Source organism: Papio anubis, chromosome 3 (assembly GCF_008728515.1).
Source record: "Papio anubis isolate 15944 chromosome 3, Panubis1.0, whole genome shotgun sequence".
Classification (NCBI taxonomy): domain Eukaryota; kingdom Metazoa; phylum Chordata; class Mammalia; order Primates; family Cercopithecidae; genus Papio; species Papio anubis.
This window is the reverse complement of record NC_044978.1, coordinates 117,921,687-117,939,241: the sequence shown is the minus strand read 5'-3', so window position 1 is coordinate 117,939,241 and position 17,555 is coordinate 117,921,687. Positions and strand designations below refer to the sequence as shown.

The following is a 17,555-nucleotide window of genomic DNA, read 5'->3' as shown; positions in this document are numbered from 1 at the left end:
TGAGCAAGGTAAAAACCATAAAAAAATATAGGTTACAAGTGTGGAAACAGGGAAACCAGATGATCAGCAACTTGGTGGTTACATGTGCTAGAAATTTGTATCTTAATGTTTGAAATATATGTGCTTATGTTATGCCTTACTATGTTCTGAGAGATAGTGTAACGTAACGAGAAGTTTAAAAGGCAGGTTCTGAAATCAGTTGACTTGAGTTTGGGTCTTGGCTCTACCATTTACTAACAGGTAATACTGGTCAATTCACTTAACCTCCATGTGTCTCAGTCTCCTTATCTGTAAAATGAAGAAGATAATTCTTATCATATAAGGGTGTTTGTAGGATTCAATAAAATAATCCATGTAAGGGAGTACCTGCTACATAGTAAGCACACATGACTCACTAGCTAACATTGATGTGCCAGTGAGGGTGCTAACATAGTAAGTAAGAGTATTCCTGGCATGGGGGCCAGTCTGCCCAGATTCAAATCCCAACTCAGTTACTTAGCAACTCTGTGAACCTGGGAGAAGTTACTTACCCTCTTCATCCCTCAAATTTCTCATCAGTAAAAAATACATAATAGCTCCAGGTTCACAGGATTATTGTGAGGATCCAATGGGTTAATAAATACAAAGTGTCATGTGTAATATGTGTAATATAAATAGCATATAAAGTGCCATAATGTAATCAACGTTAGCCACAATTTTGGCATTATTGGTTTTTTGGCTACATAGAAAACTGCTGTTTCTCAGAACATATATATATAAAACCATGGTCATTTTAGCTCTATGCTTCTCACTCTCTGTTTGAGACACTCAAACAATTTAGTCTCTAGTACAGGACTCAAGCAATTTAGTATTTAATACAGACAAATCACCAGTGCCATCTAAGCAGCAAGCTGTTAATAAATTCACCAAATAAAGAATGTTGCTAAAAAGGGGTAAAATTTCTACAGATATAAATTTATTAAGACAAACAATCTAATGTAGTTAGAAATCTGTGACAAACTAAATATAATGTAGCTTGAAAACTGACTATTTTAGTTGAAAATTAACAAACAAAAATTGTATATATGTGTGGTATACAATATGTTTTGATATATGTATACATTATGAAATAGCTAAGTCAAGCTAATTAACATATATAACACATCAGATATGTATTTTCATGGTGAGAACATTTAAAATGTACTTTCTCAGCAATTTGCAAGTATACAGTATGTTGTTATTAGCTAAATCACCATGTTGTACAATAAACCTCCAAAACTTATTCCTTTCTAACTAAACTGTTGTATCCTTTAACCAATATCTCCACGATCCCTTCCCCCGTCCTCAGTCCCCAGTAACCACCATTAACTCTGTGTTTCCATGAGTTTACTTTTAAAAATTCTGCAGGTAAGATCATGAGGGTTTTTCTTTTTGTGCCTAGCTCATTCTATTTAGTATAATATACTTCAGCTTCCGTGTTATAGCAAATGACAGGATTTCATTTTTTTTTTAGTTTTTGCTACAAACTTTTATTATTATTATTATTATTATTATTATTATACTTTAAGTTCTAGGGTACATGTGCATAATGTGCAGGTTTGTTACCTATGCATACTTCTGCCATGTTGGTGTGCTGCACCCATCAACTCGTCAGCACCCATCAACTCGTCATTTACATCAGATATAACTCCCAATGCAATCCCTCCCCACTCCCCCCTCCCCATAATAGGCCCCGGTGTGTGATGTTCCCCTTCCCGAGTACAAGTTATCTCATTGTTCAGTTCCCACCTATGAGTGAGAACATGTGGTGTTTGGTTTTCTGTTCTTGCGATAGTTTGCTGAGAATGATGGTTTCCACCTGCATCCATGTCCCTACAAAGGACACAAACTCATCCTTTTTTATGGCTGCATAGTAGTCCATGGTGTATATGTGTCACATTTTCTTAATCCAGTCTGTCACTGATGGACATTTGGGTTGATTCCAAGTCTTTGCTATTGTGAATAGTGCCGCAGTAAACATACATATGCATGTGTCTTTATAGCAGCATGATTTATAATCCTTTGGGTATATACCCAGTAATGGAATGGCTGGGTCATATGGTACTTCTAGTTCTAGATCCTTGAGGAATCGCCATACTGTTTTCCATAATGGTTGAACTAGTTTACAAACCCACCAACAGTGTAAAAGTGTTCCTATTTCTCCACGTCTTCTCCAGCACCTGTTGTTTCCTGACTTTTTAATGATTGCCATTCTAACTGGTGTGAGATGGTATCTCATTGTGGTTTCGATTTGCATTTCTCTGATGGCCAGTGATGATGAGCATTTTTTCATATGTCTTTTGGCTGTAAGCATGTCTTCTTTTGAGAAATGTCTGTTCATATCCTTTGCCCACTTTTTGATGGGGTTGTTTGGTTTTTTTCTTGTAAATGTGTTTGAGTTCTTTGTAGGTTCTAGATATTAGCCCTTTGTCAGATGGACAGATTGCAAACATTTTCTCCCATTTTGTAGGTTGCCTGTTCACTCTGATGGTAGTTTCTTTTGCTGTGCAGAAGAGCTTTAGTTTAATTAGATCCTATTTGTCAATTTTGGCTTTTGTTGCCATTGCTTTTGGTGTTTTAGACATGAAATCCTTGCCCATGCCTATGTCCTGAATGGTATTACCTAGGTTTTCTTCCAGGGTTTTTATGGTATTAGGTCTAACATTTAAATCTCTAATCCATCTTGAATTAATTTTCGTATAAGGAGTAAGGAAAGGATCCAGTTTCAGCTTTCTACTTATGGCTAGCCAATTTTCCCAGCACCATTTATTAAATAGGGAATCCTTTCCCCATTTCTTGTTTTTCACAGGTTTGTCAAAGATCAGATGGCTGTAGATGTGTGGTATTATTTCTGAGGACTCTGTTCTGTTCCATTGGACTATATCTCTGTTTTGGTACCAGTACCATGCTGTTTTCATTACTATAGCCTTGTAGTATAGTTTGAAGTCAGGTAGCGTGATGCCTCCAGCTTTGTTCTTTTGACTTAGGATTGTCTTGGCAATGCGGGCTCTTTTTTGGTTCCATATGAACTTTAAAGCAGTTTTTTCCAATTCTGTGAAGAAACTCATTGGTAGCTTGATGGGGATGGCATTGAATCTATAAATTACCTTGGGCAGTATGGCCACTTTCACAATATTGATTCTTCCTATCCATGAGCATGGTATGTTCTTCCATTTGTTTGTGTTCTCTTTTATTTCACTGAGCAGTGGTTTGTAGTTCTCCTTGAAGAGGTCCTTTACATCCCTTGTAAGTTGGATTCCTAGGTATTTTATTCTCTTTGAAGCAATTGTGAATGGAAGTTAATTCATGATTTGGTTCTCTGTTTGTCTATTACTGGTGTATAAGAATGCTGGTGATTTCTGCACATTAATTTTGTATCCTGAGACTTTGCTGAAGTTGCTTATCAGCTTAAGGAGATTTTGGGCTGAGATGATGGGGTTTTCTAAACATACAATCATGTCATCTGCAAACAGGGACAATTTGACTTTTTCTTTTCCTAACTGAATACCCTTGATTTCTTTCTCTTGCCTGATTGCCCTAGCCAGAACTTCCAACACTATGTTGAATAGGAGTGTTGAGAGAGGGCATCCCTGTCTTGTGCCAGTTTTCCAAGGGAATGCTTCCAGTTTTTGCCCATTCAGTATGATATTGGCTGTGGGTTTGTCATAAATAGCTCTTATGATTTTGAGATACTTTCCATCAATACCGAATTTGTTGAGAGTTTTTAGCATGAAGGGCTGTTGAATTTTGTCAAAGGCCTTTTCTGCATCTATTGAGATAATCATGTGGTTTTTGTCTTTGGTTCTGTTTATATGCTGGATTACGTATATTGATTTGCGTATGTTGAACCAGCCTTGCATCCCAGGGATGAAGCCCACTTGATTATGGTGGATAAGCTTTTGATGTGCTGCTGGATTCGGTTTGCCAGTATTTTATTGAGGATTTTTGCATCGATGTTCATCAGGGATATTGGTCTAAAATTCTCCTTTTTTGTTGTGTCTCTGCCAGGCTTTGGTATCAGGTTGATGTTGGCCCCATAAAATGAGTTAGGGAGGATTCCCTCTTTTTCCATTGATTGGAATAGTTTCAGAAGGAATGGTACCAGCTCCTCCTTGTACCTCTGGTAGAATTCAGCTGTGAATCCATCTGGTCCTGGACTTTTTTTCGTTGGTAGGCTATTAATTATTGCCTCAATTTCAGAGCCTGCTCTTGGTCTATTCAGGGATCAACTTCTTCCTGGTTTAGTCTTGGGAGAGTGTAAGTGTCCAGGAAATTATCCATTTCTTCTAGATTTTCTAATTTATTTGCGTAGAGGTGTTTAGAGTATTCTCTGATGGTAGTTTGTATTTCTGAGGGGTTGGTGGTGATATCCCCTTAATCATTTTTTATTGCGTCTATTTGATTCTTCTCTCTTTTCTTCTTTATTAGTCTTGCTAGCCGTCTATCAATTTTGTTGATCTTTTCAAAAAACCAACTCCTGGATCCATTGATTTTTTGGAGGGTTTTTTTGTGTCTCTATCTCCTTCAGTTCTGCTCTGATTTTAGTTATTTCTTGCCTTCTGCTAGCTTTTGAATGTGTTTGCTCTTGCTTCTCTAGTTCTTTCAATTGTGATGTTAGAGTGTCAATTTTAGATCTTTCCAGCTTTCTCTTGTGGGCATTTAGTGCTATAAATTTCCCTAAAATTAAAAGACACAGACTGGCAAACTGGATAAAGAGTCAAGACCCATCAGTTTGCTGTATTCAGGAGACCCATCTCACATGCAAAGACACACATAGGCTCAAAATAAAGGGATGGAGGAAGATCTACCAAGCAAATGGAGAACAAAAAAAAGCAGGGGTTGCAATACTAGTCTCTGATAAAACAGACTTTAAACCATCAAAGATCAAAACAGACAAAGAACGCCATTACATAATAGTAAAGGGATCAATTCAACAGGAAGAGCTAACTATCCTAAATATATATGCGCCCAATACAGGAGCACACAGATTCATAAAGCAAGTCCTTAGAAACTTACAAAGAGACTTAGACTCCCATACAGTAATAATGGGAGACTTCAACACCCCACTGTCAACATTAGACAGATCAACGAGACAGAAAGTTAACAAAGATATCCAGGAATTGAACTCATCTCTGCACCAAGCAGACCTAATAGACATCTACAGAACTTTCCACCCCAAATCAACAGAATATACATTCTTCTCAGCACCACATCATACTTATTCCAAAATTGACCACATAATTGAAAGTAAAGCATTCCTCAGCAAATGTACAAGAACAGAAATTATAACAAACTGTCTCTCAGACCACAGTGCAATCAAACTAGAACTCAGGACTAAGAAACTCAATCAAAACCGCTCAACTACATGGAAACTGAACAACCTGCTCCTGAATGACTACTGGGTACATAACGAAATGAAGGCAGAAATAAAGATGTTCTTTGAAACCAATGAGAACAAAGATACAACATACCAGAATCTCTGAGACACATTTAAAGCAGCGTGTAGAGGATTTCCTTCTTTTAAAAAGTTGATTCTTATTTCATTGCGTATATACACAACAACATTTACTTTATCCATTCAGCCACTGATAGACACTAAAGTTGATTATGTATCTTAAAGTAATGCCACAATGTGCAGCATCACTTTAGGATGCAGGTATCTCTTTGACATGACTGATATCATGTCATTTGGATATATACACAGAAATCGAATTTTTTGATCATATGGTGTTCTATGTTTAATTTTTTGAGGAACTGTCATGCTGTTTTCTAAAATGGCTGTACCAATGTACATTCTAAACAGCCGTGAGCAAGGGTTCCTTTTCTCTACATCCTCAACACTTACCTCATTTTCTTGATAACAGCCATCCTAACAAGTGTGACGTGATATCTCATTGTGGTTTTAATTTGCCTTTCCTTGATAATTAGTGATGTTTATCATTTTCATACACCTTTTGGCCATTTGTATGTCTTCTCTCAAGAAATGTCTTTTCAGGTCACTTTGTGTAGAAAGAACATTTTAAGAATTAAGGTTGTGACATGTTTATACAGCTATCGAAATGTCATACAAATGCCAAGTAGAGAAAATTTCAAAAACTGCAAACTATAAGAAGATTGGTTGATAAACACAGTACCAAAAAGAGACTCATTTTGCGTGAGTCAAACAATTGAGAAACACTGTTAAAATTTTTTGGACAGATTTGTGATGTTAATAAACTCCTGATCTTCTCTAGATCTCATTTTCCAATAATACGAGAGTGCTGCATGTGTTGAATTTTTTTTCTAGTTTTAAAGGTAAGTGATACTATCACTATACTAACTTTAACATCATTAATCTAAGCATCATCTGTCAGAGCGTTTTTCTCAGGGGGAAACTCTGATAGCTTCTAAGATTCTTATCAACTTGATGATTTTTGTCAGTGCAGCTATATTGGAGGAAAAGAATTAGAAGTATGAATTTTTGATATAACGTAAACAGCACAAAAGCTATAACATATGCTAAGATATTATATTGTTGGATAAAGAAAAATATTAATACCACATAAAGATCCCATATAATAGAATTATATAGCTTTACTTTTTGCACATCACATGATTGTTAATCAAAGCTTGCAGAACTCAAAACTACAAAGCTATTGTAACCTATACTATACCTGCAGTCCTCATTTTGTGCACTTTAAATATGCACAAATGTCAGAACCACAATTTAGTTAAATGATACTAGTCCTCCAATAACACATTTCAAATTTCATAGTAATTACACAAGAGCTGCTGGCTCTTTAGCCCACAAATCACTAGAGAAATAACAGATGACATGATGATCAGTGACCAATCATAGCACTTCTTTTAAATGATTGGTCACTGCACATTTGCAATCTTCAAACATAGATAGAAAAGTGTGTTTTCTCCGTGTTTCCCAGAGATAAACCCACATGATATTTTACAAAAGTTGATAATAGACAAAGGGGATTAGCCTATAAAAGTGAAAGTATAGCAAAGAAACAAAATGTGATAATGCTGGGATGGAAACTGGATGTGTGTAGGAGATCTGAAAATGGTAACAACAAACAAAGACAAGAGAAACCTAGGCCCGCATGAAAAGCAAAGGTAAGTACTATGTTGAAAAAGCCTGATAAATATAAAAAACAAAGTCATTTCAATAGGATTCTAATTTATTGTAAATGGAGTTGTAGGAGAAATAGCTGACCATAGAAAGCTGACACTGAATCCTTTGGAGAGATGTAGTTATGCAGCCAGAGGAACTTAATGAGGGTGAATCCACCACACAAATGAGGAAAGTGATCGTAACAAAAAAGACGACAACATCCCAGAGGAAGTGACACCAACGTGAAACTTCACATTGAAGTTCCTTTAAATGTTAAGGAACTCTCAGAGAAATTTCACAACATTTAAAGTACAACAGGCAAAATACTGGGAACTAATCTAAACTTTGAAAGGAATATAACAGCTCAATTCACCAAGACATAGAAAAGATGCTCATTCCATATGATAAGTTATAGAATTAGATAGAAGGCAAACACTGTTCCAACTACTTCTGACAAGTTTTTGCAATGATATCATACACTTTCTCAATGTTTCTAATGTTCTAAATTACAGTGTACTAAAAAACATTAGTTTAGTTTCACTAATTATTCATTTCCCTATACATTTATGAACCACAGTAGGAGAGTTTTTAATGCTTTGATAAGAAGTTTTAAAGGTCACAGAAAATTGTCGTTTTTACCTTTGATTATTAAGATCACATTACCTGGTTTCATCTTACATCGCCATTTTTAGGGTCCCATACTACTGTACAAAGCAAGGAGTGTATGTATTGCCAATGCCTATATTTTACTTTCAAGGATTTTGTCAATATAAACACAAATCATTCAGAAATCACTAGTACACCTATTACTATTATAATAGCTAGTGCCCCTTCTGAATGTATTTTATAAATTACTTGCAGTATCATGATATGATGTTGAAAGGTGCCCTTTGTTTCACTTTTAACAAGACCAGATAAATAGAAGAGCATTATGTACCTGGTAGTGGTAACTGAACTAATATACCACTGACTCTTGGGTCCATATTCAATTGATCAGTTATGTCCAAAAGCTCTTCCTGAGAAACATCCTTCGGTTTTAGAATGAGCTCACTGCAAATACCTAGAAGAAAAACAGGCAGAGAAGGTCACTTGACTAACTGAATATGGTTTTTCATCAATAGTGTCTAACACAGTGTGGGACTGTTTCTACTGCAATGAAAGGTTCTGATGTTCCATGCATCATCAGGAAGGATTGTTCCAATAGTACAAGTGTTTTCTCTTGATTCACATGCATTCTTTGACCTGGAATGCCAGGTGACAATTTGTTCTTGTTTGAGATAAGCTACTGTTAGTAGATTTGAAGAGAATAAAAATATCGCTACCACACAACTATTAGGCCAAGTTTAACAGAGTGAACAAGCCAGGTTTATTATTTAATTAAAGCAAATATAATGAAAGCAGGCCTTTCAGATGTAAACTATTCTTTGCATATCTTGCCATAGAATATAAAACACACTGAATTAACCCTATAAGAAATTGGAAGAAAAATCATATGAAATTAACATAAAGCTTTGGTAACTGAATAATCTTTAATAATAACACATGCAATTCAAATGGCACTTATTTGATCATTATCATTCATAATTATCACAATTTGAAGTAAAAACAGAAAACATATTTAGTAGTAATTACAACTAAAACACATACCCACCTACAGCAGAAGCAGCTCTTATCTTATTCCTGACGTATGTATGGCTTGCTGGGTTATCTCCCACTAAAATTATACTGAGGTGAGGTCTTCTGTTTCCAAGGGAAACCCATGATTCCACACCTCGCTGTATTTCTTTCTGGATACGCTTGGCCATTTCAGTTCCTGATATAATAATGGCTTCATGTCTGTGGAAAGCAAAACAATAAATGTAATACTAAAAAGAAAATAAGAAATATTCAACTGTGCAAATTTAAGGTACAAAAATCAACAAAACACCTATGATTCTCCAAGCACCCAAAGTTTGATTTTTTTTTCAATTATAGTGACACCTACTCTTCAGGTTCATAAATATTTTATAATTTTGTGAAGAATTGCAACTCTGTTATTTAGTTCTACAGTATAATCTATCTGCTGTAGAATGAATGTGCATGTCTCTTCAAAATTCATATGTTGAAATCCTAACCCCAAATGTTATGATATTAGGAGGCAGGCCCTTTGGGTGGCGATTATACCATGAGGATAGAGCCCTCATAAGTGACATTAGTGTTCTTTTAAGAAATTTCAGAGATCTCCCTTGTGCCTTCTGCCATGTGAGTACATAGCATGAAGACAGCTATCTATTAACCAAAAAGTGGGCCCACACCAGACACTGAACCTTCTAGTGTATTGACCTTGGACTTCCCAGTCTACAGAACTATGAGAAATAAATTTCTGTTTTTGTATAAGCCAACCAGTCTATGGTATTGTTATAGCAGCTCAAATAGACTAAGATGCTAACTACAGTGTACATTTCTTTACAAGTTTTACTTATGTACTACATATATATATAACATATATATTTTACACACATATGCATACATATGCATATACATATACACACATTTATATATTCATATAAATTATCAAACCACATACCCAAAATCCAGACTATAACATTGCATAAATTTAAGGTTCTGCTATTTTTTCTAAAGAGGCAGATCAGCACAGCCTAGTTAAAACTGGCAACCATCTTGAAGACTGGACTCCACTGTGTATACACATAGCCCCACAATCTTGCGACCCTAAGGCGAAATCAGTTCGTTTTTGGTTAGCGTATTCTATACAAGATGCTGAAGTCATTAGCTTCATACTACACAACTCTTTTAACTTACTCAAAGAAAAATGTTATTCCATGGCCCCAGGCATGGGCCCAGACAACAGCTGTGAGTCTTGCCATGCTGGTCACTGATTATGATGGGGATCAGGTCAGTAAACAGATAGTTTAGTTCCTCCCAGATGCAATGGCATCATTTCTAATGGAATAAGTTTCCACAGAAGATTACTTCCTGGCAGTTTATATGTATTTCAGAAGGTAAGAAGTGTAATAGTTTGATAGATGATATAAACTATCTCTGGAAAGGCACAAAGAAATACTTTCCAGAAAGGCTTTTCTGCTCTCCATGACCTCAAACTTGAAAGTGGTGAATTACATTGCTCTTACTAGGTGTTTATTTTTTTAAAGGTATCTGATAAAGTAGAAGGTGGTCCCTTCTTCCTTCTGCCCCTGTCTTTTCACTATTGAATGGCCTGGTAAAAACATGATCACTATAAAAAACAACAAATGTAGGTCAATAAATGTTACGAAAAAGAAGAAAAGGTGAAAGAGTAAGAAGCAGAAGAGAAAGAGGAGGAGGAAAGGAAGCCCTTATAAACCTTAATTCTTTGTGGTACCTGTACACTTTTAATTTTCTAATGAGGGCGGGTGCTATAAATATCCAACAACACACAAAATGCAAACTTTGTGTTCCTTCCAAATAAGTCAACTGCTCTCTCTAGTATGTCTGTGGACATATAGGTAGAACCAGATAAAAAATACACCATTAGAACATGGCCACCAGTCGTCCACAGCATTCATCTCAGTTCATGCAATTTTGATGTAAACAATGTTCTGCTAAGAAGCAATTCCAAGTGTGGTCTATGGATACACACATCAGAAACTGCCTGAAACAGCAGATTCCAAGACCCCACAACCCACATCTACAATTCAGAATTCCTGGGGGTAGAGGTAAAACCTGGAAATCTGCACGTCTAATAATTTCCTACATGTGGTTCTTGTGTATGACCATGTTTGAAAACCACTTTAGTTTAACACAAGAGTATATTTTAATAACAATAATAATTTATAAGTAAATAACTGAGCAAATTGGATAGACAATACAATCACAACTAGACATTCTAAGTAAACTCTACTTTTGATTCTAATATTGCCTACTCTTAAAATTTTAATAGCTTTCAAGACATGAAATGTCATGATAAATTCAATATATCAATCTTGTTCTGCTGTCTTATTTCTGTGTTATTCAGTATAATTGCTGTATAATAAACTGGACATATTTAACGTGCACAAGTTTTAATATATGTATATACCTGAGAAATCATCACTATAATCAAGAAAATGAACATGTCTATCATTCCCAAAACTTTCCAGGTGCACCTTTAACATTTTTCCATTCCACCTGTCTCTGCCAGATTCCACTCCTCAATTCACCATTCCAGGCAACAATTAATCTCTTTTGTTCATTATATATGAGTTTGTATTATCAAGAATTTTATAAAAATTGAATCAAATACTACATACTTCTTTTTGGCCAGCTAATTCCACTCAGCATAATTATTTTTTAATTCACATAGTTGCATGTTTGAATGGTTCATTCCTTTTTTATCGCTAAGTAGTATTACATTGTATGGATATACCAATATTTGTTTATCCATTCAATGGTAATTATTAACAAATATTTGGGTTCTTTCCAGTTTTTGATCATGACAAATACAGCTGTTACAAACATTTTATAACACATATGCTTTAATATTTTTTTTTGGCGGGGACAGAGTCTCAATGTATCACCCAGGTTGAAGTTCGGTGGCAAGATCTCAGCTCACTACAACCTCTGCCTCCTGGGTTCAAATAATTCTGATGCCTCAGCCTCCCGAGTAGCTGGAATTACAGGCATATGCCATCATGCCTAACTTTTGTATATTTAGTAGAGATGCAGTTTTGCTATGTGGGCCAGGCTGGTCTTGAACTCCTGGCCACAAGTGATCTGCCCCTCTCGGCCTCCCAAAACGCTGGGATTATAGGTGTCAGCCACCACTCCTGGCTGCTTTAATTTCTTTTGAGCAAATATCTCAAAGTAGAATGGCAAGGTCATATTGTAATTGTATGTTTAAATACGTTAAAAACTGTTGTACCATGTTACAAAGACACTGTACCACTTTGTGTTCCTTCAAACAGTACATGAGTTCTGGTTGCTCCATATACTTGTCATCACTTAAGATGGTCAGGTTTTAAAATTGTTGACATTTTAGTGGACATATGGTGGTATGTCATTGTGCTTTAAATTTACATTCCCTTAATGAATACTGATGTTGGACATCTTTTCATGTGCTTATTTGCCATCTGTGATCTTCTTTGGTGAATTAAATAATTAAATCTTTTGCCCATTGTTTAGTAGGTTGTTTCCTATTTTGAATGTTTGAAGTTCTTTGTATATCCTAGATTCAAGTCCTTTATCAGATATGGCGTTTGAAATATTGTCTCCCAGTCTGTGCTTTGCCTTTCTATTCTCTTGTGTTTTTGGAACAGTTCTTAATTTTAAGGTACTCCAATTTATTAATTTTTCCTTTTATGGACCATGCTTTTAGTGTTGTATAAAAGAAATATTTGCCTAACTCAAGGTCACAAAGGTTTTCTCCAGTGTTTTCTTCTACATTTTATGGGCCTAAGTTATACATTCAGTTTATGATTTATGTCTATTTTTAGTTTGATGAGAATTTGTATGAGGATATTGCCAAATGTTTTTTATGTCTATTGAGATGATCATATGTTTTTCTCGAGTGTTAGTCTGTTAATATGGTAACTGATTAATTTTCAAACGTTAAACCAATCTTGCATTCCTGGGATACATCCCACTTGGTTATTATGTATCTATCCTTTCCAGATTATCATGGATTTCATCTGAAATTTTGTTAAAATTGTTGCATCGAAGTGCATAAGAGGTCTTTGTAGTTTTCTTTTCTTATAATGTTATCAAGTAGCTTTGATACCAGGATGATGCTGGCTTCACAGAATGAGTTAGGAAGAATTCTATCCTCTTCAAATTTCCAGAAGAGTGTATAAAGAATTGGCATTTTTTTTCTCCCTTAAATGTTTGGTAGGATTCACCCATTAAGCTGATTCTGGAGTTTTCTTTCTGGGAAGGTTTAAACCTACAAACTTAAATTCCTTAATATAGAGGGCTATTCAGGTTAGCTATTATTTCTTGAGTGATCTTTTGTAGTTTCTGCTTTGTACCTTCCAATACTTTGTATATAATTATAGACAAATCAAGTTAAAATAAAATAAAACTTTTGAGGTTTTTATTTTTCAAAGTAAAGTAACAAACTTTTTTCACTGTTTCCTACAAATTTCTGGTGATGACATTTTATGAATTCATTTAAGTAGCCTTTTGGCAGTAAGATAACAAGGACCTTGTATATTAGCAAATACTAAGTACTGCAGACACAGTAACAAATTCCAGCGCAACTCATGTATAAGTAATAACAAAAAAAACTTTCCACAAATCAATTTGTGTCAGGAATATTTTTCTTAGGGTAGAACACAATTATAGAAGCAGATTTATCTGTTAAAAAACTAGAACTCACCTAACACAGTAAGGAATGTATATTTTATTTTAAAATATAAAAACATTTGAAGTCTGTCTTGCATTTTATAGCATGTGAATAGTGATGCTACTGCTGACATTATTGATTCACTCACTATTAAACAAAATAATTTGTTCACAGGCCACTGTGAAGCTGGTAATCACTGAATATAATCCAGGCTAATTATGACCTAGGCAGTAACCTGCATGACCTGGAGAGTGTCAGGGAAGACCAATAGCATAAACGGATTCCCAGACTCCAAAGAGACCACCTTTATACAGATTAAACTTAACTGTACCATGTATACTCATGTCTAAGACTGTTCAGTGTTTACTTTAAATTACAGCACTAAGGTGCTAAGTCAGCTTGCTAACTAATTACAGCAGACGTGATACAGCCTGGCTAGCTGGTGTTTATGGGTAAATTAGGAGTTAGGTTTCTGAGCATTTTTAGTAGCAACTGGCCCCTCCAACTGACTCCATCAGTCACTGTAGAACTCAGCAAGCCTAGCTCTGTAGGAGTCACTATAAGAAGCAAAATGAAGCAACCTCAAATTAATGCAGGTCCAATGGGAGAGTGCCCGTATCGGTCCATGTGCTGGAAGAACTGGTCAACACACACATTCTCATTACTTTAGTGCATAAACAAATTAGATTTTCAACATGAAAATTCTTGAAAAGCTAAATAGGTTAAACATCAGCAACAATTCAAATGTTCAGCCACTGAATAATACATCTCCTAAAATTTCTCTCTCGCTTGTCTTGATCTCCTTTAATCCATTTTCCATACTGCAGCCAGAGTGATTGTTTTCTAATTCAATTACATCACCTCCCTCGTTAAAACTCCTCACCACATGCTAATTGTTTATTCACTTAATCAATACATGTTGAAAGTCTCCTATTCACTGAAAACTATTTTAGGCACTGGGAATATAAATAATAGGGCGCAAAACAATTACCTACTTTTATGGAAACAATATTCTAGTTGAAGAAGATACAAGCATATTGAAAAACAACAGGTATTTAATATATCATGTGTGACATGAGGCAGAGAAACAACTTATCTGAGGGCCAGAGTTATTTTGTATGGGTGGGTTAAGGTATCACTTCTCTGATAAATCAGGTAACATGTGGGCAGAAATGAAGGAAATGAAATAAGTCATGTAGATTTCTGGGAGAAAAGCATTCTAAGCCAAGGGAAGTGGACAGCAAGTATGGAGGCCTTTAGCAAGGAGCATACCTGAAATATTTGAGAAATAGCAAGAAGTCAATGGTTGCAGTGGAAAGAACAAGTGAACTGGGATAAGACATGAAGTCAGAGAAGGAGTGGGACATCAGATTACATAAGGCCCTGCAGGCCTTTGAAAGGATGTTGGCTTTTACTGTGAGACAGGAAGCCATTCAGAGATTTTGACGTGACTTTCATTTTTAAAATAACTGGTGAAAATATGGAGGATAGACTCTATGAGATCAAGTAAAGAAATGGAGACTCCAGCTAAGAAGCTAGTATAGTATAACAGGCAAGGGATGATGGGGAGTTAGGCAAAGGGGTAGCCTTAGAGGAGCTAAGTAGTCTGATTCTGAATCTATTTTCAGAGTGGAACCATTGGGAGTTACTGAGATTGGGTGTAGGATATGAAAAAAAGAAAAACAGAAGGCAAACATGACTCCAACATTTTTGACATGAGAAATTGGGGGGGAAATTAACTAAAATCCAAATTCCCTATGGGTTACAAAGTTCTGCATAAGCTACTTTAGCCTCACTGCTAAAGAACACTGTGCTTAGTGAGTCGCACACTACACACCAGTCATATTTTAATTCATGAACTGCACCATGTTCTCTCTGGGCCTTCACATATAATTTTCCCTCTGCCTGAAACTCCTTCTTCTCTTTCTCACCTCTCCAACCACTTTTCCAAGTCTGTCCCACACATTGCTCAAGTCTCAGCTCGTAAAACACTCTGGTAATGTTTTCCGAACCCTGTACCCTGGGACTCTGCTATGAGCTCCCACAGTACCTTGTTTTTACCCTTTTGAAGTATTTTAAATCATTGATATTGTCTAGTTGTCTGTGTTCTCTGGATAGGCAGCCTGTAGCTCTCCATTTCTTTATGTCAATTGTTACTTTATTTTGTTCTTTTTGTGGTGTCATGTTTCCCTAATGGCTCATAATCTTTGTGGCCTTTCATTGGTGTCTATCACTTGAAGAAGTAGGCATTTATTCCAGTCTTTATAAGCTGGCTTCAGTAGGGAAAGCCTTTCACCAGTCAGTGGGTCTAGAGATTCTTGATGGGCCATCCGGCATGGTCCGTGGGTGGGCTTGTTGCTAAATCCCTTGGATTGTTTGGCAGGTGATGCCTAGGTCAGCAGGTGGTGGGTCTAGTACTTCAACTCACAGGGGGCTAATATGGTGTGTGGGTCCACTGGGATGGGCTGTCATTTGGGTATATAGGAGCAGTCCTGGAGCCTGGGCCTGCAAACACAGACCTGAAGCCTAGGTTCAAAGACGCCATCCCAGCACTGGGGTAGGTCTTGAGGCTGAGCCCATGGGGACCAGCCTGGCACTGGAATGGTCCTGGTCCCAAGTCTATAGGGACTGGGCTGGCACAGGGTCCCCTGGAATGGGCCTGGTGGCTAAATCTGCAGGGGAAGACCTCGTACCTGGAACCATGGGGTTGGGTCCAGAGTTTGGGTCCCTGGGGACAGGCTTGGACCTGAATTCATGGAGGCTGACCTGGTACTGGGGCAGGCTTAGAGTGTGGGTCCATGAGTTTCTACCTGATGCCTAAGTCTGCAGTGGCTAACCTGGAATCCTTGGATGCTGCCCTGGCATTAGTGCAGGCCTAGAGCCTGGGTCTGCAAGGAGTAGCCTACTGGCTGTGTCTGTGGGGGCGGGCCTGGCACTGGGATGGGCAACACTTGTTGCATTTTTTTCAAAAGTTGTTGGAAACTATTAATCAACATATTCAACAAATAAACTAAATGGGGGTAGGGACACCTTCAGATTTAAAGTTTTTAGTGAATTGTATTCAGTGAAACCAAAGCTTACAAACAGAAACGTTCTCTCTTCAAAAGGAAGAAGTAAACCAATTTAAAAAATGATAGCTCAAACAATGCACAAGTAATTTTAATTTCTGTCCTTATGAGAAGAGACACAGAGACACATACACACAGAAGGGAAGACAACCATTTGACAACAGAGGCAAAGACTGGAGTTATGCAGCTGCGAACTCCTTAGGAACACAAAGGACTGCTGGCAATAACTAGAAGCTAGTCGACAGAGCATGGGCCTACAGATACTTTGATTTCAGACTTCCAGCCTCCAGAAGTGTGAAAACAGATTTCCGCTGTTTCAAGCCACCTAGTTTATGGAACTTTGTGTACAGCAGAATTAGTAAATAAATACATCTATAATGGCAATTAATAGTTCAATGTCTGAGAAGAATCTTCTAATGGAGCTCATATTTTTTGTTGAATAAAATTTCATTGAATAAATTACTATTTTGTAAAATATTGGAATATAATTGAGAAAAACTTTAATTTTCCCATATCTAAACATGGCAAACTAGTTTTAAAACCATACACAAAAACAACTTATTTGATGACCTTTATGTAAGTATTTCTCAAAGAAAAGTACTTTGAAAAGATACACCAAGATAGCACCTTTGAAAATATTTAGGCTAAAATATCTTCCCATTTCAATGTGCAAAACGTAGAATTAAGACTGTTCCATTTAGCAATTTAAGTGTGCTTCAGCATCTATAGAGACAGTACTTTTAAAACTAAAATAACCATTGTCTAAAGCAAAGATTCTATTTGCAACTATTAAGAAAATTGCAGAAAATTTAATTTTAAAATCAAGCATAAGGGCCGGGCCTAGTGGCTCATGCCTGTAATTCCAGCGCTTTGGGAGGCCGAGGCGGGCAGATCACGAGGTCTAGAGTTCAAGACCAGCCTGACCAACATGGTGAAACTCCGTCTCTACTAAAAATACAAAAATTAGCTGGGAATGGTGGCGCACGCCTGTAGTCCCAGCTACTCAGGACGCTGAGGCAGGAGAATCGCTTGAACCCAGGAGGCAGAGGTTGCAGTGAGCCGAGAT

At 36.7% G+C, this 17,555-nt stretch overlaps 1 protein-coding gene across 18 annotated transcripts in view; it reads right to left on the bottom strand.

Annotated features, from left to right (window-relative positions):
- Positions 1-17,555, bottom strand: part of MTHFD2L (methylenetetrahydrofolate dehydrogenase (NADP+ dependent) 2 like) — a 185,462-nt gene that overhangs the window by 121,780 nt on the left and 46,127 nt on the right. For 13 of the 18 annotated variants that reach the window (XR_004182781.1, XR_002522068.2, XR_002522065.2 and 10 more), the window contains 2 exons: positions 8,775-8,959; positions 8,061-8,183 (listed from right to left, as the gene is read on the bottom strand). Coding sequence is in view for 13 of the 18 variants with exons in the window: in XM_021938529.2 (XP_021794221.1) it covers positions 8,061-8,183; positions 8,775-8,959 (308 nt within the window). In the remaining 5 variants the exon portion in view is untranslated. Of the gene's footprint in view, positions 1-8,060; positions 8,184-8,770; positions 8,960-9,689; positions 9,836-9,925; positions 11,750-17,555 lie in introns of those variants that run through there. The other 5 variants (XM_021938525.2, XM_021938526.2, XM_021938527.2 and 2 more) reach the window with 3 other exon arrangements.